We start from the raw sequence: 24793 nt of genomic DNA, 5'->3' as shown, positions 1-24793 counted from the left end.
AGTAACAGGTTTCACAGGACAGGTGAAAACCGCACACCTCTCGAGCACGTGCGACACATTTACATGTAACGGGCGCAAACAGTATGCGCAATCATTATTCAGTAGTCTGACTGCCAAAGTGCTAACATAACCCTGTTAAGCTCATCAGTTTGTGCACACCCAGAAGAAGATGCTGCTCTGCAAACACCGACACATCATGTGCTGCAGCAGCTGATCAGTGTGCAGTAACTGGAGCCTTTACAATATATTCACATCATTTCAAACAGTTAGAAACAAATGCAAACAACGACTCTTCGGTTCTAAAATAAATACAATTCACGTAGTGTTTTTTTAATTCAACATCGTCAAGCGTGTGTAATGACCTGTTTTGACTGAGATGTGTGTTTAGTTATCAGTAGACCACAATGTGCTTCTACACATCCCTCAAATGAGGTAACAGTTTCACACTAGCAAATACTTTAAAACACTGCTTTAAAACTGTATTTTATTTTACGACCTACTTTGCAATAGCTGCTTCTCTCAAATGCTCTACAGATGTGGAAAGAGTTTCAAGTGCAGTGGTGGATAAATATCCTTTCTGTGCTGTAACAGTTGGGAGCTATAAACATACACAGTTGGCCACCTGAGTTTCTAAAATCCAATCTGAGCTGTAAACACCAGCATTTTTTTTTTCTCGTTCTACTTTGTACCCTGCAGTGAAATCTGCAAACTAAAGAGGTAAGCTTTTGTTTTTTTGAGAAGCCTTAAAGAGGCTTTGTTCAGGCTTGGCGGTGCTGGACTACGTCTCTCTCATCCTCACACAAATATTACATTTGATGCAGACGGCTCCGGCTTACAGAACTCGCCTTGTTTTGTTTCTTTCTCGGCACAAAAGCTGTCGCATCCAAACAGCGGACAAGCAGAGACATCCTCTGCTGTCAGGGTATGTGGTGCTACTGCTGGATGAGAGGAAGTCTTTGTTTTCTACATACATAAATATATTTATTCAAAATCTATATGGACCTGAAGTGGAGAGGAACTGCTGCTAAACCCCCCTCAGTGCTTTTTTTCTGCCTCAAGGCAGGCAACAAGGCATTTCAGAGAGGACAGCAAGTCAATCTTTTCTTTTTGGGGGGTCAAACAACCGAACTCCAAATCCGTCTTTTCAAGCTTGACCTCAATACATAAACCCCCAAATCCTGCAACCTTTTAACACTGTTGGTAGCTGAAGACCTCACACAGAACATATGCTGATCCTCTTATAAGGTAAAAAAGGATGGGAGCTGGCACCGGAAATGTCAACAAACCTTAAATACTGGTAATTCATTTAAGTGTAGACCGTGTTTAAAGCAGGATTAAAGAGGAATTCAGTCCATTAATTAAGCATTTCTAGCTGGGAGGGATCTTTAAAAACACTCTTTCATTTTTTTAAAAAGGCACTTTAAAAGCACACATATAAAATACCAAAACTTTTTTTTTTTGCATTAGTACACTGAAATGGCTTCTTCCAAACACACACCTTTCATTATTTCTGACTTATGCAATATAACTTAATATGTAAATATAAAATAGTATATATAATAATAGAACTTTTACACTAGCTATGTGCAAGGCCCATGTTTGTCTGCTTTGTTTTGCACCAAATCTTCCTTCGTATCTTCTACAGTTTTTCATTTTGCTTCTGAAGGAAGATTCACCATGGGAACTTTTTCTGTGGGGGACATCGGTGCAGGCTCTTTGTTTTCAACCACAACTGCCTCAGGCACCGGGGAGTGGGAGGGTTTTTCCACCCTGGCGGCGAATCCCTGTGCAATGTCGTCAAAGGTCCTCCCTTTTGTCTCAGGGACTCGTAGGTAGGTGAAGATGAAGAACAGGATGAGGAGGACCATGAAGATGATGAAGACGTAAGGGCCACAAATTTCCTGGGAAAATCAGAGGGATGTTTGTTATGAGACAAACTGGAAGACGACTATTATTTGTACATGTGTGTGAATGTGAACATTTTCTGCAGGGATGATAAATGTGAAAAATACCTCCAGTCTAGGGAAACCCAGCCCCACCAGGAAGTTGGCAGTCCAGTTTGAGAAACCAGAGACGGCCATGGCTGCAGGTCGGGGCCCCTGGGAGAAGAGCTCAGCCACGATGAACCAGGGGATGGGACCTGGACCCATCTCAAAACTGGCAACAAAGCCAAACACAGCCACAATTGCCAGATAACTTAGAGATGGGGTGGTCTTCTGCTCAGAGAAATAAACAGAGAGCATGAGGAAAAGATGTAATGCAGCAGCAATAGGCTGGCTTCTCATTTTTATTTTACAATGACGAACTCACCACTAAGGACAGGGAGATGGTCATGATCAGGGCGCAGATGGCCATTCCAGCCAGTCCAATCAGGTGCAACGTCCTGCGTCCCGCCCGTTCAACCAGGAAGAGCTGGAGTTCAAAGAAACACAATTATCAACTGACATTCAACGTAATATTTAACCTGTACTAAATTAACGAAACCACCTGCGCACTCAGACACTTACAGAGACAACAGTAAACACTGTGTTGACGACTCCAGCGCCGATGGTGGCGTAGATGGGCTCAGATACACCAGCGTTACTAAAGATGCCTGTGGAGTAGTAAAAGACCTGAAAGAGGAAATGAAGGAAAAGTCAGTTAATATTGATTCTGATTAATAAAAAGTGCTCAGAACATGATTTGATTGCACATGCATCAGTTTGTTTTAGATTTTTGGCAGATCAAAAAACAAACAAACAGTTGAAGTTGATGCTGCAGATTTGGAGCAAGACTTGCATTTGAGTCTAGCAACATGAAAAGAAGTGAAACAATGTGAACACTTAATTAATACTATCATATTTAGGGTATTTTTCTTTTCCATCACAACAAGACTAACAGAAAGTTTTGTCAGTTTTTTTTAATCATATTGTAAGTTTTTGTAATTATGTGTTTATTTCCGGGTCGGGGATGAGTTCCTGCCCCAAGTGGAGGAGTTCAAGTATCTCGGGGTCTTTTTCGCGAGTGATGGGAGAAGGGAGCCGGAGATCGACAGACGGATTGGGGCTGCAGCTGCAGTAATGCAGATGCTGCACCGGTCTGTCGTGGTGAAGAGGGAGCTGAGTGTAAAAGCGAAGCTCTCAATTTACCGGTCGATCTACGTCCCTACCCTCACCTATGGCCACGAGCTGTGGGTAGTGACCGAAAGAACGAGATCGCGGATACAAGCGGCAGAAATGAGCTTCCTCCGAAGGGTGGCTGGCCTCTCCCTTACAGATAGGGTGAGAAGTTCGGCCATCTGGGAAGGGCTCAGAGTAGAGCCGCTGCTGCTCCACATCGAAAGGAGCCAGCTGAGGTGGTTCGGGCATCTGACAAGGATGCCCCCTGGGCGCCTCCTGGGTGAGGTGTTCCAGGCATGTCCCACCGGGAGGAGGCCCCGGGGCACACCCAGGACACGCTGGAGAGATTATATCTCTCGGCTGGCCTGGGAACGCCTTGGTGTTCCCCCGGATAAGCTGGAGGAGGTGGCTGGGGAGAGGGAGGTCTGGGCCTCTTTGCTTAGGCTGCTGCCCCCGCGACCCAGCCTCAGATAAAACGGATGAAGATGGATGGATGGATGGATGGATGGATATGTTTATTTACTCATACATTTCTGTTTATTTTCTATTACACTCAGTTTTTTCCTCTCTCTCTCTCTCTCTTTTTTTGCCTCATCACTAACCCCTGATATATTATCTGATTCTCTTGTAACAAAATTCTCCTTTATGCTCAGCAGCTACAGTCGTCACACAGTGGCTTTAATAGTTTCTTTCCTCCTGCTGAGGCTGGAAACAAGGTTGCTGAGAGCAGTGAAAGTGCAAGGATGCAAGGCAGAGTTGAGTGGAAATTCTCCACGTGTAGTCATTTGACTATAAAAAATCTGATAAATATACGTTTTGGAACGGTTGCACAAAAAACAATACACGTAGCAGCGTGTAAAACTGCACCAGCGTCTTTCTGGTGAGTGATATGGGTTATGTTGCAGCCTTTAGCTCCAGGCTCCTTCACAGTGATTGTCAGGTCAGACACAGCAGCTGCTAATGAATTTAGTCAGCCCGGTTACATGACCTTATTAACAAAATAGCTATTAAATACCACTGTGCTTATCCTCTTCCAATCAGCCTCAAATTATTCAACTCAATCTAACATTGCCTGAAGCCAAGAAGCACATCTTCTTACGTGCTTGTCAAAAACATTTGTGCAATTTCAATGAATGCTCCTTTAAGCATTCGTGGCTAACGTTAAACATTGCTTTTCTCACATTACACTTTCTCCCAGTTTGACATGTGCTAATTATATCCCTATCACGTCGCTGTATTATAGGATGTGACGTCTACTCACAGCGTTGATGCCAGACAGCTGCTGGGAGAGCTGCAGGATAATAGCGATAATGATTGGCTGGCGATAGTTTGGCGAGCGGAACAGTTCTAAGATGGTCACTTTCTTTTCCATGGCCATCTTCATCCCTTCTTCCTTCATCTCTTGAATGTCATCATCCACGTCTTCAGTGCCACGCAGCCGCACCAGAGCTACAAAAAGTAAAACAGATCAAAGAAATAGGAGGAGGAGGTAAGTATAAGTAAGAAAAAAGCAGCTCGGAGCGTTATATAACAAAGTAAAGTTTCCCACACATCATTAAAAATCAGTCAGAGTCGGTCTCACTAACCCGACGTTGCCAACTTGGTTTGTAAGTATGCAAACTGACTTAAGACTGACCTTTTCTAGCCTCCTCCTCTTGTTTGAGAACAATGAAGAGGTAGCGAGGGCTTTCAGGGCAAAAGGGCAGCATGATTGTCTGCAGTACGGCAGGCAGGATAGTCAGAGCGAGCAGGAGAGGCCACAGAGTGTCTGAGCCCAGCAAAAACTCCAGACCAAAGATCTGAGGAACACACAGCAAAAATAATGAGGGAACGAGGTGCATAAAATTGACCCATTTGAGCCAATTTACTCCTTGTATATGAAATTCTTCTCTTTCAGCTATGAGTAAACAGACACACACACACACATGTGTGTGTGTGTCATTATACATTATAATGTCATTATACATATAATGTCATTATACATTATACATTATACTTTCATTATACACACCGTTACACACGGCTTATAAAACAGGATGTGTTTCGTTTATTTATGCTCATCTACATTTCGGTACCTGTTGAGAGTAAATGTGACCTTCTATAAAAAGGAAAAGATTATTATGTCGGTTTGCATGTTTAGTGTTGAGCGTGTTTGTGTACCTGTGCCACCAGGATGCCAATAACTACACCCAGCTGGTGCAGCGTGCCGAAGGCTCCGCGGACAGCGGTGGGAGAGATCTCGCCCACGTACATGGGCGTCAGACCCGTGCATAGACCGCAGAACACACCGATGATGAACCGGCCAATTATGACCATCTCAAAAGATTGACTCAGAGTCGCCAGTCCCATCATACCGCCACCCAGTAGAGCCAGGATGTTGTTCATCAGCATGGACTTTCGCCTGGTAGTAAGACACAAAAACAGAAGTGAAATCAGAGTCTGTATCGCACTCTCAGTAGTAGATCGTTTGGTCGCACCACCACAGTGTTTATCTTTGATTTTCTCACCTGCCAAATTTGTTAACCACTGCTCCAACAGAGAAGGACCCGATCATGCCTCCCACGCTAAAGATGGCCACAGCAAAACTCCAGACCAGAGTAATTGTCTGTGACTGAAAAGGCTCCCCGTATCGGCTCTGAGACACATTAGAGAAAAATGTCCGCAGTTTCTGAAAAAACAAACAAGAAAAAGGTTGGAGTGTTAAGATTATTATTATTTCATGAAACATCAGTGAAGTCTACCAGATGTAGTGGCACTTAGGGGGTGTTTTTAACTCTTCCACATGGGGGCAGTATAACTTTTACCATCCTCATGAGAGCATACAAATGAGAGCAGACATGTAGGTCAGGGGCATCCAACTCCAGGCCTCAAGGGCCGGTGTCCTGCAGGTTTTAGATATCACCCTGGGTCGACACACCTTAAATGATAATCGTGTAACTAACGATACGATAACTAATCGTAAGGCTGGTGCTCCAGTCTGCATGCCAAGGTATTTTTAACAAGAGTGTGAAAGTAGAAAGCACTTAGAAAAAAAGTGCTTGTATGAATGTGTGTGAATGGGTTAATGTGACATCTTACATAAGGCACTACATAAGAACCAGTCCAGTTATCATTTTTGAAAACGTAGGAAAAACTGTGCATGAACTCAATCAATCACACACCTGCTCGGGTGCATTGATGACGCCGGTGTTGTAGCCAAATTGTAGGGAGCCGATGACTGCTGTTGAAACGCAGTAGAGAAGGTAAGGCGTCAACTTCTTCTTGGGCTGTTGAAAGAGGAGAAAACACAGAGTTATTATCTATCGCCACAATAAATTGCAGATGAAGCCTCTCTCCAATCAGTCCCTCAGTTTGAATGTCCTCTTCTGGGCTCTACAAAGCTTTCGTTGTTTACAGTCACACTGGTAATTACAAACAATGAGCCTTTCTCCATCTGTTCTCGCTTCTTGTTTTCGCATCGCTGCATTAGTAACTGTAGGCCCGCTGCAATGCAACAAAGTACCATGATTTGTGGCTCTGAGGTATTTCCCTGATAAGTAGCTAAAGACACCCTGAGAGACTAAGTCTGAATCCTCTTGGGAGTGTTTGCTCCTGCTTGTTTCAGAATTAAAATGGGCTTAGCACATACTAACAAGCTAATACACCTCACATTAATCCCTTACACTGGCACGGTTTGCTTGAGGAGTGACATTTCCAATATGTAAAGTCATTCTGCTAAGGAGAACTGAGGTTTAAATGACGCCAAACTTCAGTCATGCTGCGTGTGGGCAGCATAAAGAGAAAATGTGACTCTCGATCCAAGTTTTGGTTTGACTTTAAAACTAACCTAACGATTACATCCTTACAGATTGTTACATAACAATCTCTAAGAACTGTTGCAAAAGCTTTCCTTCATGTCTCCTAATGAGCAAATGCTAATGTCCAAACAGGCTCATTAATGAAAGGAAATCCATGTTAATCAAGTTTAATCCATCTAGTTTTGAAATCTGCTGCTTATGCAACATTAACTCGACTAAGCAGCATCCGTGAAACATTCATCAGATGGATTAGGAGCCTGTTTTGTACAGTTTGTCAAGTCAAAAACAGACATTTTTAGAAACAGTCCTGCCAAGATAAGCACACAGACTTGTCCATTTATCATACATGATATTACTGTCTGGACAGATTAAACATCTTGAAAGTTTTTGAGAACAGAGTGCCTCAATATTAGCAACATTGACTTCTAAACAGCTGCTCACAGACTGCCTCAAACAAGCTGCCCGTTTTTGCATGTGGTTAAGCCTTCTTTCAAATGCTACATTTTTACAGGAAACCAAATGCCTGTACTATCACCAAAACAGGAAAATGCTGGTGCAATGTAGTTATCTTAAACTGCCACATGACAGTACTTTATAGCACTCATATCCAGTGTGCTGTAGTTATCAAAAATATCGCATGGCTCAGAATGAAACATGCATGCAAGAGGAACTGATGAACCAAATAAAGACAGAGGGCTGATAAGTGACAATATTTCACTGAGACTGAGGCTGCACGCTGCTCTGCTTCTCACTGAGATATCACCGCTTAAAACAAGCTGAATGTACAAGTGTTAGGGAATTAGCTATTTGTGACATTCAATAATGTGTGGGGTCTGTGCGGTTGCAGTCAGTCCTGCTTTTAATGAGGACATACGTTGGTGAACTAAAGACAATTTCACAATTCATGTTAGTTCTAATTCAAACTGAGACTTTTAGATGCGAGGGAAGAAAAGGTAAAAATGTTGGAAGTGACCTCATTTTTGAGAATAACAGTGACATTAGCACTGCGTGATCTGAAGAGCAAATGAGTAATGTGTGTCCGATTGTGGAGGAGATGGAGGCTGAGTGTAGCGGGTGCTCCTGGGTGCATGTGTAAACGTGTGTGTTACCTAAGATGTGACTTTAAAATCACCCTTAAAAAAATCCCCTCTTACTGGGGCGTGTCCAGCTGAGCGCGGAGCATTACAAATCTTACAACCATAACGCATCTGACTCTAGGTTGTATCGACTTGCCCCGAGGCATGCGATTGTACAGTCATGCATTCACATGATTGTTTATGCATGTGCCATTTGTAGGTTACTAGTAACATCAGCAGCCAAGCCCACAGTGTTGCTCAATATCTATTTTTCTTTAATGACTTTGGAGTAGAATTTGCATACCAGTCCAACTTTGGTTTGCAACTAAGGATTCAGCTAAAAGAAAAAAAGAAAGCATCAGTCTGCAGCTGCTTGAACTTCGCCTTCTGAACTCGACTCTCTTAAATTCTTGTCTTACTGCTGACTGATCTTTCCTCTCACATTAATCATTTAGTAATAAAATATTAATAAGTACATGCAGTTAGACTAGATTGAAGCCTGTCTTAAAATAATAATAAAAATCGGAAAGCAGAATTCAGCTTCCACATTCATACTATCTTGCAATTGTCTGCCCTGTCCAAGATTATGTAAAGAAAAAAGTTAGGAAATAACCATGAAAATGAAGTAACTGCAAGAAACGTCTTACAAAAGAGAAACCGCAGCTATGCTTTGCAAAATGCTCAGAGGTAGCAGGGAAGCAGGTGCATTAAGCTCATTTATATGAGCAATAACACTAACTCCTCTGTGCTGCACGTATCAAAACATTGTGCCATTGTTATAAGAAGGTTTGCAGTCGAACTGCTATGCCCTCATCCCACCTCTCTCCAAGTCAGGACGCAATAAAAACAAGGAACTATGACATGCTCAAGTTCAGACTTGCCAGCCAACAGTCTCGACTCCCAATCACACTCTCTTACTCATGTCCTGAAGTGCTCAACTCTCATCCACCACTCCTGCTTTTGCCAACATGGAAAAATACAGAAAACCAGCAGGTCTATTGTATAAGGCTCACTCTGACTTGCCTCACATAAACTCATCCTTTGGTGGTTTTTTGTAGTGAAACTCAGCATCCGTTCCAGCGTAACGCATGTGGCTCATTGTCAAAAAGGTTCAAATTGATTTCTGATAATGAAAATGAATGCCAATGAAAACAATACCAGCGACACTTATACGAGAGCATAAGCGAAAGACTATGATGTTCACCTTGTCATCATCCAGATGCTGCATCCTGATCTCTTCTGTTTGATGTTCGCAGAAAGGACAGCGGGAGTCTTAATTCTTTATGCGCACACCTGTGTGCAAGCAGTCAGCAGGAAAACCTAAAAAACAATAAGCAAAGCAAACACACACATTAACATATTTTGATCAAAATCCAGAATCAGACAATCTTTATGGATCTTGAGGTTTACAAAGAAAAGAAGCCTCTTATATATATTAAGAGCTATAAAGTACATACCCCTAATGGATTCTGTTAAGGGAGAGTCTATGCGCAGGCAGTTGAGACACTTCTCGGCACTGTGTGAATCTGTCAGTTGTGATGGAGAATGTGTTAGAGCAATGACAATAAGTCCCTCCCTCTATTTCACTCTGTTCACCCTCCACATGTTCGCTCCGCAGTTTTAAAGTTATAAAGAGTGAAAAAACTGATATAACCTCATCTTTCCCAATTAAATTACTGCCCTGCCTTATTTCTTATCCATATTTTTTTTCTTATCCATATAAAGCACAAAATAACGCATCAGTGACATCTACAGAGAACATTATAATAACCCATGTGATGCGATGGAGCCGGAGATGATGCTGAACTGATGCCCGGATTAAAGTTAAAAATGTTTACACCCAACAGGCTATTTTAACACTTTTATACGAGCAGTATCACTAAAGAATATAACAATGAAGTCCAAGCAAAGTAAATCTCTTTACAGAACTAAATCACATAAATGAATCAGCAAAGCAAGTTTTAAAATTAAAGTTTTACCGCTTTGTTGGGTTTGTGCCAGCCTCTGTGTATCCAGTTTATAATAAACCTCGTGTCTACACCTCTTATGTATCTTCAAAATTAAGTCCGCCTTCCTATCGGGGTGTGTTTTAAAGAAACCTAGACGCGCTTGGCGGCACGTCTTACTGTCTTACTCATTGTTGACGAAAGCACACGATGCGTAGTTTCCGATCTGGGCCGATCACTTGTTAGGAAATCGCACAGCCGAGCTTCCGCTCAGCTGCAGAGAGAGAGACAAAGAGGTGGATGGGGTCTATGTGCTCCTGACCGCGTGCGGAGCGGAGTGATGGGCGAGCAAACGGTGAAAAGAGGCTCTGTGCTGGTTCGGTCGGCCGCCCACCGAAAACAAAAGGCAGTGTGCCCAGAACTCAGATACAAAGCCCGGTCATGCAGAAATCATGAGACCGGCTCAGTGGGTGGTTAACAACCCCCCCAATCCACCCGTAATTCTTCATCAGCTTTAATCTTGACAGTCCATCAAATCTCAGTCTGGAATTTAGCAAATTCTCTAGAAAACGTGAGAGCGAAAACGCATCCTGGTTTCTTTTGTTTTGATAATTTAGATTTGGTGTGTCTTAATTACATCACCAAGTGCTTCCAGTGCCCCTGGTATTGATTGGTTGTTTAGGATCAAAATACTTTAATGTACCTAAATTAAAAGGAACTGAATGATCACATCTAACTATCTGATCTTAACTAATTACATTACTTTAATATTTTTTTCCCCCTGGAGTCTGTCACAAGGTAAACAGAGAGAGACAGACAATTACTCACTCTCACATTCACACCTATGATCAATTTAGAATCATCAGTTAATCAAACCCTGCTAACTGCATGTCTCTGGACTTTGGGAGGAAGCCAAAGCTAAACCTTACATTTGTTGGTGTCACTGTACAATAACAACATAGTTCAGTAAAAGTTATATAACAACGCTAGTCTACTGTAGTTGTAAGACTGACATTGAGATTGAGCACGTAGAAATAAAATAGCACTAGTTGTGGAAGAGACACCAGAGGAGGTCGGTGCCACCCTATACCCCAATTATGGATACGCCACTGGTCCCTTTCTTTCTTTCTTTCTTTCTTTCTTAAGAACAAAAATTTCAATATATTATTACAAACAGTCCAAATCAAAGTCACCTCAAAGGTCAGTTTGAGGTGATGAGGTAGTTTTAGTGAAAGGTAAAATTTTATTGTGTTAGCTACCACCTGCAGTGGTTTCTGATAATTACCAAAACAAACAAACAATGAAGTAAGTTTTAAACAATGTCTTCAAAGCTTTCTGACAGTCAGTTTATTTTAAGATTATGAACTCATGCCTGTGGTTCTTATGAAGCCGCCATTACGCACTGTTTAGGAATTGAGGAAATCCTGCATTGCATGAGAACACTATTATTCACACAGGCCAAACCCAAAAAAGGACTTAAACATGAGTTATGTTTTAACATTTTTTTTTTCATTTGGAAAATACCTTAAAGCCAATAAGTTTAATGGGCATCAGTGTTTTGGATATCCCGTCCTCCTCCCGTCCTCCAACACTAAGCTGTGATATAGTTTTCTCAACTTTGACTTGTGGCGTCACTTCAGTTGTGACAGTGACTAAATGTCAAGGTTTTTCTTTTTCACGTGGGTGGCTTCTTCCCTTTTAGCCTACTGAGGAATCACAACTATTGATCTCGAAATAAGTAAACGCTAAAACAGGAAGTTAAAATGGCAACGTGCAGATATTCAGGTTCAAGCCTTTCAGTGCCTTAAGGGCTTGTAAAAATACTGTTTGTGCTTCTAAAACCACACCTGCCAGCATCTCTTCTTCTGCTGGTTCAATTAGTAAGGAAAAGCTGCAGCATCTTCTCTAGTAATTTAGTCTGAGTGAGCAAATTATAAAATATCTGAGCAACCAGATGAGTGATAGTGAAGAAGGAAATAAAGTCTCGCTCAGCCTGACTTGCTATCACAGATTTGAGAAGAGATACCGTTCATAATGCTAACTTACAATAATTTCCTGGAAATTTGTCTAATCCATCTTAAATCAACCCTTCGCGCTAACACTTTGTAAATGACCTCATTAATATTTTGTAAAGTGTTTTGTAAACTTATGAGTGGCTATTATATTGTTGGAGCTTGGACCCAGTGGATGCTTTTATTTTGAAAGTCACAGAGCGACAAGGTGCCGTAAATCAAGTGGTGTAAACCATATAGCAGAAGCGCGAGTTTTAATGCACAGAGAGTAGTGATGGGATTTCCGGCTCTTTCGGCTCCGAACCGGCTCTTCAGGTTGTTTTGTTGCTTTAATTAATTTATTATTAACAATAATATAAAATTATGCACAAAAGGAATTACTAATGTAAAAAAAAAGTGGTTTTATTTATATATGTTTATATAAAAATATATGTGGTGGCCCCTAGAAACAAAGCACGTACAAATTCCAAAGCACATTTCTTGTCAGGGTCCTGGGTCCCCTGACCCAGCGTTTTTAGTTCTTTGTGATTTTTGTAATATTGTACTTTACTTTGAAGGTCCGTGTCTTATGTGAATGTGTTCAGTTTACCCTTCCTTGTCTCGTAGGTTCTGATTTCCTCCAGCTGTGCTCTCCTTCTGTGTCTCATTCCCCTCGTTACTTCCCAGTGTATTTAAACCCTGTGTTTCTCTGAGTCAGTGTCGTGTCGTCCCTCATGCTGTGTGGATCTCCCTGTGTCTCACTGTGAGTTTTAGTTTGTTGTTTCCCAGTTTAGTTTGTATGTTTTTTTTTCCTGCCAGCAAATAGAGCTGTGATTTTTGAGTTCATCCCCTGAGTCTGAGTCCTGCACTTTGAGTCCTCATCTCCTGCCTGCCACACAGCGTTTCATGACATTTCTAGCATTAACTGAACTTCCAAAACAGAGCTACCTAGATCATTTAAATTACACAATTGAAAGCATATGTGTATGGTTTGTGTATTTATACACAAGCACACATACATATATTCAAATAATTTTAAAAAATGTTACCTGTTACTACCACACACCAAATCCAGTCGTTGGTACTTCCTGGCTTGTGTAGCCACTAGGTAACAAAAACTCTGCGCCCTAGCATCCTGGAGCATTTCTGTTGTGTTTTGTACGTGTTTTGGAGTTTTTACATGTATTGGAGTTTGTACGTGCTTTGTCTCTAGGGGCCATCGTAAATATACTTTTATTTATTCACTCCACATAAAATGTAATAAATCATATATTACAAAAATCAAGTATTCACAGTTCAGCTTTTAACTATTTACATTTTCAGCTTTTTCCTTTTAAACAAATTTAAAGTGAAACAACACAAAACACTGCAAACCACAACACAATTAAATATAAATTATAATATGAAAACAAAAAGAAGATGCACATTCTCTGTCATATGGACCTGCATGAATAAACTTTCTGAATCCTTTATCATCTGCAACTGAAAATAGTTGTGGATGATTACTATACCTTTCTAATGTGACGTTGTTGTCCCTGGCTCGTTCTCTCTCTCTCTCCCTCCCGCTCTGTTCCTGTGCTACTGCGAGCTTAACTACTGCCCCTCCCCCTCTTCCCAGCGCAAAGCACAAGACTGCATGCGGAGTGAAGCGGAAAAATATGAGGTGCCGTAAGGGACATTATTACTGAAACGCTCTCACACACACTACTGAAACGCTCTCACACACACACCACTGAAATTTTAGCTCTCACACACACTACTGAAATTTTAGCTCTCACACACACCACTGAAACGCTCTCACACACACCACTGAAACGCTCTCACACACACCACTGAAACGCTCTCACACACACTACTGAAACGCTCTCACACACACTACTGAAACGCTCTCACACACACTACTGAAACGCTCTCACACACACTACTGAAATTTTAGCTCTCACACACACAACTGAAAAACCAAGACATTTCAGTTGAACAGGAAGGCGTTTCAGTTAAACAGGAAGGCATTTCAGTTTGTAACCGAGGACAAGGGATGAGTAAACGGGGCAAAGAAATAAATTGATCGTTTATTTATTACATGAGTTAGACATAATAATTCCCAGTCAATTCCAGACAGGACTTACAACACATCCTGCTGATATCCCAGCTGCACATGAGACTTACCACACAAACTGTGCGAAAATAACAATACTGCAACCCGTCACACCCCGCTTAGCGACACTGCAATCGTGGCGCACACTGCAAACAATTCGGGTCTCAGCGCAGCTGGGAATAAGTGCTATGTATGGTGTTAGTTAGGGGTGGGTTTTTATAATCGATTCATCGATTAAAATCGATTCTGGCTTGGATAACGTGAAATCGATTCATTAAAATCCTGAATCGATTTTTTTAATATAAATTTATTTTGCCCGAAATGCCAGAATCTCTGGTGAAACCTCACAAAATTTCAACAACCACCAAACAGCTAAGACAGTAAATGAGAGCAGGTACACAACACACAGCGCAACCCGCGGATCAGAATCAGTGAGATGTCGCCTTTCTCACCCGACAGCACGGACACGGTCGGGGCTGAAAGCCGACAGCTCGCTGACTCTGATCTGTCGGCAGGTCCGCGCTTTGTTTTCACGCCGTTTTTGCAGCAATTCTAAAGCTGTTAGTTTTATCTCTCTCCAAACAATATTGACTGAACCAGCAGCAAAAGAAGATCCAAACTGCGCTTCACATAAACATCGTCATGAATTCCCTCACTGTTTTGCTTCCACCACGATAAAATCGCACGTCATGCACAGCCCTCTCTCTCTCTCTCTGTACTTCAAGAACAGTTTCCCGTCTAAAAATCAGTTTTCTGTATTATTCGCTTGCTTGTTAGGCACAAGTCTACTGTTGTTTACAGCGCAGTCGGCTGCTGTTTTTTTTCTTCTTCATTTTACATACTTCCGAAAAGAAAACCTAATTTCTGCCGTTGAATACTGAACAAATTTAAACTTTTTAAAATTATGCAAAATGCAAAACGTTAGCCGTGTCTCTGATAAAACCGCTGTAATGTCAGAGGTAACGTTCATATGTTGATTAATGGTTTTCTTTCGTTTTTGATGTACTGCAGAATATTTTTTATAAAATCCCAGGTCAGGAAAACCACCTTCATGTTTTTATGTGTTTTATCTTCAGCTACTTTGACACAAAGGCATCTGCTGTGATGCTCACACCTTTGATAAAGTCTTGCGTGTGTCAGCTTCCTTTTTTTTAAATACAAAAATATATGAAAATGTACTGATCTGAATTATAATATTTCTGACTGTCAAAATTCCCCATAATCAAATCGAATTGAATTGAATCGAATCGTGGAACAAATCGATTCTGGACCTTAGTGAGACAGCTGCATTACTTAACAATATATTAGCCTCAGCATAAGTCAAAATTTAGAATAGCGGGAGACGTGCATTATCCTGGTTATTTTTTTGGCACATGTGCTTTTTGTCTTTTTTAGCAAAGAAAAAGATATCTTAAAATCATCAATAAAACCAGGGAGAGAAGGCTTAGCGTTCCTCCATTTAGCACAATGGATATGATATTTACTCAAAAGTATGATGATGTTAATAATGTCTGAGACATCCAATGCTAGATGATCCATATAAAAAAAATTATGATGTAATTCAAACAGTGGCACATCATTAATATTTAGGGAAATCCAATTTTTTAAGTTGCACCAAATACACTGTGTGATAGGGCATAGGAAAAAAAAGATGTTCTAGGGTTTCATTTTCATCAGTACAAAAAGAACACTGATCCACCTCAAAGCCAAATCTCTTTTTTTAGAAATTCTGCCACAGTATTAGTTTTGTTTAAAGTGTGTTTCTTTAACTTTAGGTAGAATAGGCTATTTCATAAATTTTTAGTATGCTTTATCCAGTGTATATGAAATAACTAAATTAGAACCATGCCATGTAACCATTCTGTTGTAACTATGAAATATTTTGTCTTTGAAGAAACTAGTAACAAATTTCTTATTGCATTTTTATCAAACAGCTGACATTGCCCTAGCAATAAATTTGGGAGCACTGATGAGAAATTATTGTATATCATAAAAATTTTAATCAAATGAAGCAGAGGCAGTGGGACCAGTTCACAAAATGTGTTATATTCTCTTTGAGAACAGTTTAGACAATATTTTTCTGAAAAGTCTGTGTAACTTAGAATGACACCGTTATCATCCAACAAATCTGTTATGAATATAATATTTTTGTTCAAATCAGTCACTCTTGAAAATTGATTTTTGATTAAGTGTTATTACCCTATTATTCCATAAGGTTGAATTATGGGGAGAAGTTGTGGGTAAATCTCATTTTCCCAAAAATGCAACGTCTGTTTTGGAAAGTTTGATATCTTTATGGGGATTTTATTTGCCGCAAAATCACATTTCAAAATAAAGTCTAATCCTGTATATTATTTTATTAAACAAGAATCATGGGATGTGGAGCTAAGTAGAGTCTGGCTGTGACAGACAAGATTTTAACCATTTAATTCTAAGGGTGCCAACCATAAATTCTAATTCTGGAGTTTTGATACCACCTTTATTGTATCCCTTCACAGGCTGAGATCTTTCTATGTAATGGGTTTTATTCCTCCACAAAAATTCGAAAACATTTCTATTCATGGTTTTCATGGTATTTATCATTTTTTTTTATTTTATATCGTTTACGTGGCGCAAAAAAGGTTGGGGACTGCTGTACTAGCAGGTTGCTGAGTAGACATCCTTGTAGTGTTTTGAAATATACCACTTTTTCCATCAGTTTCCTTGTCAGGAAACAACTTCCTGCTCAGCGGAAATGCCTCTGGTTTCAGTTGTGTGTGTGAGAGCATTTCAGTAGTGTGTGTGAGAGCGTTTCAGTAGTGTGTGTGAGAGCTAAAATTTCAGTAGTGTGTGTGAGAGCGTTTCAGTTGTGTGTGTGAGAGCTAAACTTTCAGTAGTGTGTGTGAGAGCGTTTCAGTTGTGTGTGTGAGAGCTAAAATTTCAGTAGTGTGTGTGAGAGCGTTTCAGTAGTGTGTGTGAGAGCGTTTCAGTAATAATGTCCCTTACGGCACCTCATAGAAAAAAGTGCGAGAGAGTGAGAGAAAGAGGGAAAAAAAACAAAAAACAAACAAACCACGGCTCGCAATAAGGAGGCGGCTCTAAGAGCCATTTCGTTCACGACCGACACATCACTAGTAGAGAGAAGGTGTGCTCTATGGTTAATGGACGGGAATTGGAAAAAGAACGGCTATTAAGGTGCAACACTGAGCAGTTTCTTAGCACCTGGTTGATGAGGGAACAAGGTTTGTAACAAAGTTTGTCCTGTGGATATGTACTTTGTTGTTTTACGGAGCATATAGCTGCTGACCGCTACTAAGGATAAAGGCTAAGTTTTCACCCACTAGAGGGTGCTAACATACCTCGTCATGTTTAGGCAGCGATGCAACGATTTCACTTACATGCAAATTTGTTTCACTGTTATATGTTATTGTGGTATCGCAAGAAATTAGTAGGTTATATAAATATATGAGTATGCATAATAGTTATTATTCATAGATACCTACATCCTAAGTTCCTGTTATTCTTCTGAAAGAAACAGAATGAGTGTGTCGTTACAATGGTAATGCCAGGAGAGGCAGTATTAGTTCTGTGTTACATTAATGTGTAAGGAAGTGGAAGAAGAGTGTGTCCTGTAGGAGGCAGTAGAAAATGGATACTGATGTTCGGTACATGCCCTGAAAGAAAGGTTCAGTAAACCAGTGCAACGATACTTCATTGTAAGTCTCACTTATTGTATTTTTTATTTTTTGAAGATGCAACAGTTATGTAAAGTTAAAGATAATTACTTTGTGATTAATGAATAAGTCAAAAGGTTAAAGGTAACACACTGTTTGATTTACTAATAGTCTTTTAGTCTGTATGTTGTAGCTCTTATGGTGTGTTCACATACACGGCTGTTTAAGTTAATAAAAGGATTCTGAACCATCAATTTGCGAGACCATCTTTTCAACCGGGGATGCTAAACACTTAATGATTTACACCATCAGAACTCGCTGTTTGTCTATAGAAGGAAGTTAATTCCACCAAAATTGTGTTTGTGCTTCGTAGATATTGCCAACGGTTTAAAAACATTAACTTATGTTTTTGAATTTGTCTTCCATCAGAAAATTAGTTTCAGTTTTGTTCTGACAGTCTTGGTTTGTAATGCAGTTCATTTGAAAAGTAGAAGTTATGAAGCAATTTCATTTCTTCCATTTTCTGCAGCAGCATGTTGAAAACAATAAAGGTAGCTTACAACACTTCTTGCAAAATGTGGTATCAGTTACTGTGTATAGTGTCGTAAGCAGGTGGCAAAATGTTTACTTGATCCTGAATTTGTAAGTTTGCTCACTTCCAAATTAATTACAGTCTAGATTTTTAAAACCCAGGACTGAGTAAAATAAGGATTTGAACTTTTTTTTTTTTTTATAAGTGAGCAAACCTACACATTCAAAATCTGATGAATGTTTCCAGCACCTTGCTGAATCCATGAAAACAATGCTGAAAACAAGTAGCAACCAGGTGCTGATAATCATATGCATTTGGCTAACTGATCTAAAGCACTTTGAGGCAACAGTTGCTGTGATTTGGTGCTATATAAATTACATTTACAGTGGGGCAGTCAAACGTTTACTATAGGTCTTTACCAGGTTTGCACACACAGTAGCTGGTATTTTGGCCCATTCCTCCATGCAGATCTTCTCGAGAGCAGTGATGTTTTGGGGCTGTCGCCGAGCAACACGGACTTTCAACTCCCGCCACAGATTTTCTATGGGGTTGAGGTCTGGAGACTGGCTAGGCCACTCCAGGACTTTCAAATGCTTCTTACGGAGCCACTCCTTTGTTGCCCGGGCGGTGTGTTTTGGATCATTGTCATGTTGGAAGACCCAGCATCGTTTCATCTTCAAAGTTCTCACTGATGGAAGGAGGTTTTGGCTCAAAATCTCATGATACATGGCCCCATTCATTCTGTCCTTAACACGGATCAGTCGTCCTGTCCCCTTGGCAGAAAAACAGCCCCATAGCATGATGTTTCCACCCCCATGCTTCACAGTAGGTATGGTGTTCTTGGGATGCAACTCAGTATTCTTCTTCCTCCAAACACGACGAGTTGAGTTTATACCAAAAAGTTCTACTTTGGTTTCATCTGACCACATGACATTCTCCCAATCCTCTGCTGTATCATCCATGTGCTCTCTGGCAAACTTCAGACGGGCCTGGACATGCACTGGCTTCAGCAGTGGAACACGTCTGGCACTGCGGGATTTGATTCCCTGCCGTTGTAGTGTGTTACTGATGGTGACCTTTGTTACTTTGGTCCCAGCTCTCTGCAGGTCATTCACCAGGTCCCCCCGTGTGGTTCTGGGATCTTTGCTCACCGTTCTCATGATCATTTTGACCCCACGGGATGAGATCTTGCGTGGAGCCCCAGATCGAGGGAGATTATCAGTGGTCTTGTATGTCTTCCATTTTCTGATGATTGCTCCCACAGTTGATTTTTTCACACCAAGCTGCTTGCCTATTGTAGATTCACTCTTCCCAGTCTGGTGCAGGTCTACAATACTTTTCCTGGTGTCCTTCGAAAGCTCTTTGGTCTTGGCCATGGCGGAGTTTGGAGTCTGACTGTTTGAGGCTGTGGACAGGTGTCTTTTATACAGATGATGAGTTCAAACAGGTGCCATTCATACAGGTAACGAGTGGGGGACAGAAAAGCTTCTTACAGAAGACGTTACAGGTCTGTGAGAGCCAGAGATTTTCCTTGTTTGAGGTGACCAAATACTTATTTTCCACCCTAATTTACGAATAAATTCTTTACAAATCCTACCATGTGGATTCATGGATTTTTTTTTCACATTCTGTCTCTCACAGTTGAAGTGTACCTCTGGTGCAAATTACTGACCTCTGTCATCATTTTAAGTGGGGGAACTTGCACAATCGGTGGCTGACTAAATACTTTTTTGCCCCACTGTATTTGAATTAAAACTTAGCATTTTAAATGTTAAAGTTTATGACAGTACAGTCAGAAAAACTGAAAAACTACATCCTGGAGTAAGCCTCTTGTCTCTAAAAAGAACATGTTAGCACAACTTAGGTTTGCAAAGTTTCATCTGAATGTATTACAAGATCTCTGGAACAATATAAGATGAGATAAGATAACCTTTATTAGTCCCACACATGGGAAATTTGTTTTGTCACAGCAGGAAGTGGACAGTACAAAAGTTATGAAGCAAAAATTAGAATACAATAAGAATAAATACAGTACACAACTGTACAGAATAAAATAAAAATAAAATACTATATACAATAGAATAAAATATACAATAGGACAAAAATAGAATACAAATGCTGTATCCAACTGAGTAAAAATACAATGATGTCAGAAAAGAGTATTGCACTTACTGTTACTGCACATGTGTGGATGTGTGTGTTTGATCAGTTAAAGTCTTTGTTGTGGAGTCTGACAGCAGTGGGGAGGAAAGACCTGTGAAATCTCTCCGTCCCACACCGTGGGTGCCGCAGCCTGCCACTGAAGGAGCTGCTCAGTGCTGTCACAGTCTCCTGCATGGGGTGGGAGATGTTGTCCAACAGGGATGATAGCTTAGCCGCCATTCTCCTGCCACTCACCACCTCCACTGGGTCCAGAGGGTGTCCTAGAACAGAGCTGGCCCTTTTAATCAGCCTGTTCAGTCTCTTCCTGTCCCCGGCAGAGATGCTGCCACCCCAGCAGACCACACCGTAAAAGATGGCTGAGGCCACCACAGAGTCATAGAAGATCTTCAGGAGTGGGCCCTCCACTCCAAACAACCTGAGTCTCTGCGGCAGGTACAGCCTGCTCTGCCCTTTCCTGTAGATATGCTTTGGACAGACAAGAACAAAGTGGAGATGTTTGACCACCATGCACAGCGCCAAACACGGCATAACCACACAAACACCTCATTCCACCTGCCAGTCATGATGGAGGCAGGTTACTGATTTGGAGGGTCACTGAGTAAACCATGAATTCCCCTGTATATCAAAATATTCTAGAGTCAAATGTGAGGCCATCTGTCTGACAACCAAAGCTTTACTTAAACTGTGTCATGCAACAGGACAATGATCCCAAGCATAGCAGAAAATCTAAGCAAGAGGGGCTGAAAAAGTAAAGAATCCAGATGTTGCAGTGGCCCAGTCAAAGTCCAGAACTCAAACGGTCTGAAATACTGTAGCAGGACGTTAAGAACGCTATGCATGAACAAATGCCTGCAAATGTCAATGAACTGAAGCAACACTGTAAAGAAGAGTAGGGCAACATTTCCCCCACAGTGACCCAACAGTCTAAAGTCATACAGAAACCATTTGCTTCTAAGGTGTTTCTACAAGTTACTGAAAGATGGGCGTAGTTTTCTCCATGCAGCTTCTGCATTTTGTCTAAGAATTTCTTAAATACATTATTATTTCCCCTGCTGAATTTACAATTTTCCTCACTTCCAAAGAAATATCAACCAGAATATTAACCATAAATAAATAATAAGTATTTGATCCACAAAGCAAAGCATGATTCAGTAATTGTGGGAGAAACCGTTGTTGCTGAGACATTTCTTGTAGTTGGTCACCAGGTTTACCCACATTTCAGGAGGGACTTTGGCCCACTTGTCTATAGAAACTCGTTTGATCATGTAGGTCTCTTGGCTGCTGCTTAGGAACTTGAAGCTTCAGCTCCCCCCACAGTGTTCCTCAGGATAGGGATACGGAAACGCCATTCCCATGACCTCAATGTGCTGCTTCTTCTGTACTCACTCCTTGGTTGTCTTGACAGTATCTTTTTGACCATTGTCATGCTGGATGACCCATCCATGACCTATCTTCAGTATTCTGGCTGAGAGAAGTAGCTTTTCCTCCACATGTCCATTGGCCCCTCAATATGGTGAAGTCCTCCTGTACCCTTGGCAGAGAAACAGCCCCAAAAAATAATGTTTCCACCTCCGTGTTTGACTGTTGGGTGGTGTTCTTTGGGTCATATCATTTCTTTTCCTCCAAACACACTGAGTTGACTTAGTGCCAAAAAGCTCATTATATGTTTCATCTGACCACAACACTTTCCCCCCAGCCTTCTCTGAATTATTTAGACGTTCACCTTAGAACATAAGACTGGCCTTTAGATGTGCCTTTTTGAACAGGTGGACCTTGTGTGTGTGTACCTTAGATTTGATAAAATTCTTGAATACTTATCTAACACATCCTCTAATCCATACTGCCAGGAAAAACATTCAACGGGGGAAATAAATGTCAGAAAACATTGCTAGGGGTATTTTTTTTTAAGGTAAAGCATTGTGTCCTAAACAAGCGTATTGCACGAAAAGTGGTGTGTTATGGAAGAACATCATTTTGTATATAGTAGCTGGCAAGATTTAGACTCTTTACTCATGTGAAAGTTATTATCCTACTTAGGAGGTTTAATGGTGCAAATGCTTGGGAACAAAATACTTCAAAGTAGCTACATTAAAAAGAACGATTATGCATGATTATTAATTATTATCAATCATGGTGGTGATTTAGAGGGGCAGCTTGTGGTCACTGAGTTGTCCATGAATTCCTAAATATACCAAAGTATTAAAGAGTCAAATGTGAGGCCATCTGTCCGACAACTAAAGCTTCACCAAAACTGAGGTCGTGCAAAAGGACAATGAACCCAGTGAACTCATCCACAGCAACAAATCTACAAGATAATGGCTGAAAAGAAGAGAATCAATGACAAAGGCCAGACCTCAACCTGACTGAAATACTGTAGCAATATCTTAAGAGAACTAATGCCTCCAGACTTCAGTAAACTGAAGCAACACTATAAAGAAGAGTGGGGCAACATTTCCACACAGTGATCTAAGACTCTGATAAACTCATACAGAAACCAATTGCTGGTATTTCATGTGTTTTTCTGAGGTAGTATTTTCCTGATTTTAAGACCGGACAGATGATTATATTTATATCCTGATAAGTAAACCATTTGAATCCTTAACTAGTTAAGGAACCACGTATGCTGCAACACAGGAAAGGCCTTGCTTATTACAGAAAATTGTCAAACCACATTCTGCATTTATTCCAGTAGCATGGCTCCATACTAAAGATAACATTTCATATATCTCCCTTTGGGCATCAATGCTTTTAAGCTTTTTAGCTGTGGGTGAACATAGGTTATTAATGTTAAGATTGTGGGTCATGTGGGTTATGAAGTAATTTCTTTTACTGCAAAGATCTGACAGACTGTGGAGGGATAGTACACTAACTAGTGCAACACTGCCACCTCATGTTTCAGATTTGCTATTGATCCAAAAGAGCATTTTTTTTACTAACGATTGTAAACACTCCTACTTATTCATTTAGCTGATATTTATTGAGCAGAGGCTGTTACAAACTTATAAATAATTATAATAACAAGGTTTATGTTTCATACACTTTTTTCAGTCAACTCAAGTCAAGTCAATCTTAGACAGAGTTCAAGTAGGCATTTATCAGATCCACAATAAACTGAAAGAAAATGTGATGCATAGTTTGATGCATACCGCCTGGGTCTCCAGCTTTGGAAACTTTGCATGTAGTGAACAGTCTTTGAATCAAACAAGCAATAAATGAAAACTAATTTTGAGCAGATATCATGTTTAACTTTAGATGATTAAGCGTATATTTTCTACAAGCTTACGTCAGGATTGATAAAGTTCTCATTGTAACCTTCTTGATTAATTTATTGGGGTTTCAGTCACCCGTTCATTAAAACGTCTCGCACTTCCCTCTCAGGGGGAGTTCAGTTGGTGCACACCCACCTCTGATGAAATCCATTCTTGGTGTAACTTCCGCATGCTACACAGTTCAGTTTATGACATAAATTTGGGTGTAGCACCAGCTATGCACCAATACACCCCATACAGTCTCTTTCTACATCACTAGCCAATGACTCTTACATGCCTTTATTGTATCCTCTGGTCAGTTTTGATCTGGGCCAACTATAAGAGAAGGACCACATCCTCCATTCAACTCACTTCTATGTGAGGCGCACTTTGGAAGGGATACATTTTTTAAGTTCCAGGCTCTCCCTTTTTGAAATAAGACTAAAATGCCTTTATTTGCACAGCAAGGTTAAAAGAAACACATTTTGGCACACAGGTCTTCAACAGGGAATAAAACATGAGTCAATGAACAATGAATGTTTCCTGAATAGGTGGAATACCACTCAGAGAAGAGTTTATTTGATATCTAAAAACACTTATTTTGGAGTAAAATATCTATTATTACAGGATATGATGTTCAGTTTTGCCAAACACAAACAGACGTGGATTTAAAAATAAATAAAATTTTAAAAACTCGTGCAAACTTCAAAGTGTGTGTTCAAAGCAGTGGTATGAAACCTTTCATGTGGGATTTCAATGAGTTTCCGACACTCACTGAAATTGCGACTCAGATTTGAAGCAGGAACCTTCTTGTTATGAGGCAACAGAGCAATCCACTGAATCACAGTCCTGTCACAGATCTTGCGATCCTTGTCAAGTAACCCTCTGACCTCTGTTCCATGCATTATTTGCAGTGTATATGACCACACCTGTGCTGCTTTATTCTTACACTGTCTGGAACAATCCTTAAGAAAATGATAGGTTGATGTCTTCAAGGGAACCTGGACAAATTTAGTGGGAACACAACTGAAGACGGTGCCAAGTTACCCCTTGAACCTTTGTCCTATATTATCTATTGTATATCTCTATCTATCTATATACAGAGGTAGTACAAATTGGGATTCCCTAAAGCCACCATCCTCCTTGATCTGACTCATGCCAATGGATCTGAAGCATTCTGATTACATTTAGCAT

General features: G+C 40.6%; 1 protein-coding gene across 1 annotated transcript; it reads right to left on the bottom strand.

Annotated features, from left to right (window-relative positions):
* Positions 1 to 1380: 1380 nt before the first annotated feature.
* slc2a3b (solute carrier family 2 member 3b) lies at positions 1381 to 10068 on the bottom strand. The gene is made up of 12 exons (XM_026185453.2): positions 9951 to 10068; positions 9429 to 9497; positions 9176 to 9291; positions 6260 to 6364; positions 5606 to 5766; positions 5259 to 5499; positions 4735 to 4897; positions 4360 to 4547; positions 2508 to 2612; positions 2311 to 2412; positions 2013 to 2216; positions 1381 to 1901 (listed from the first exon to the last, which is right to left on the bottom strand). The coding sequence occupies exons 3-12, from the start codon at positions 9197 to 9199 to the stop codon at positions 1650 to 1652; spliced, it is 1545 nt and encodes a 514-aa protein (XP_026041238.1). The 5' UTR covers positions 9200 to 9291; positions 9429 to 9497; positions 9951 to 10068; the 3' UTR covers positions 1381 to 1649.
* Between the last annotated feature and the right edge of the window lie 14725 nt (positions 10069 to 24793).

This window comes from Astatotilapia calliptera, chromosome 11 (assembly GCF_964374335.1).
Source record: "Astatotilapia calliptera chromosome 11, fAstCal68.1, whole genome shotgun sequence".
Lineage (NCBI taxonomy): Eukaryota > Metazoa > Chordata > Actinopteri > Cichliformes > Cichlidae > Astatotilapia > Astatotilapia calliptera.
The sequence above is the reverse complement of the archived record's forward strand: the minus strand, read 5'-3'. Positions and strand labels throughout refer to the sequence as shown.

Coding starts and splice junctions, on each gene's coding strand:
- slc2a3b (XM_026185453.2), bottom strand. CDS start 9,199: ATGCAGCATCTGGATGATGACAAG. Junction 4,548..4,734: donor AGAGGAGGAGGCTAGAAAAG/GTCAGTCTTAAG, acceptor TACTTTTTGTAG/CTCTGGTGCGGCTGCGTGGC. Junction 1,902..2,012: donor TGGGTTTCCCTAGACTGGAG/GTATTTTTCACA, acceptor TGATTTTCCCAG/GAAATTTGTGGCCCTTACGT.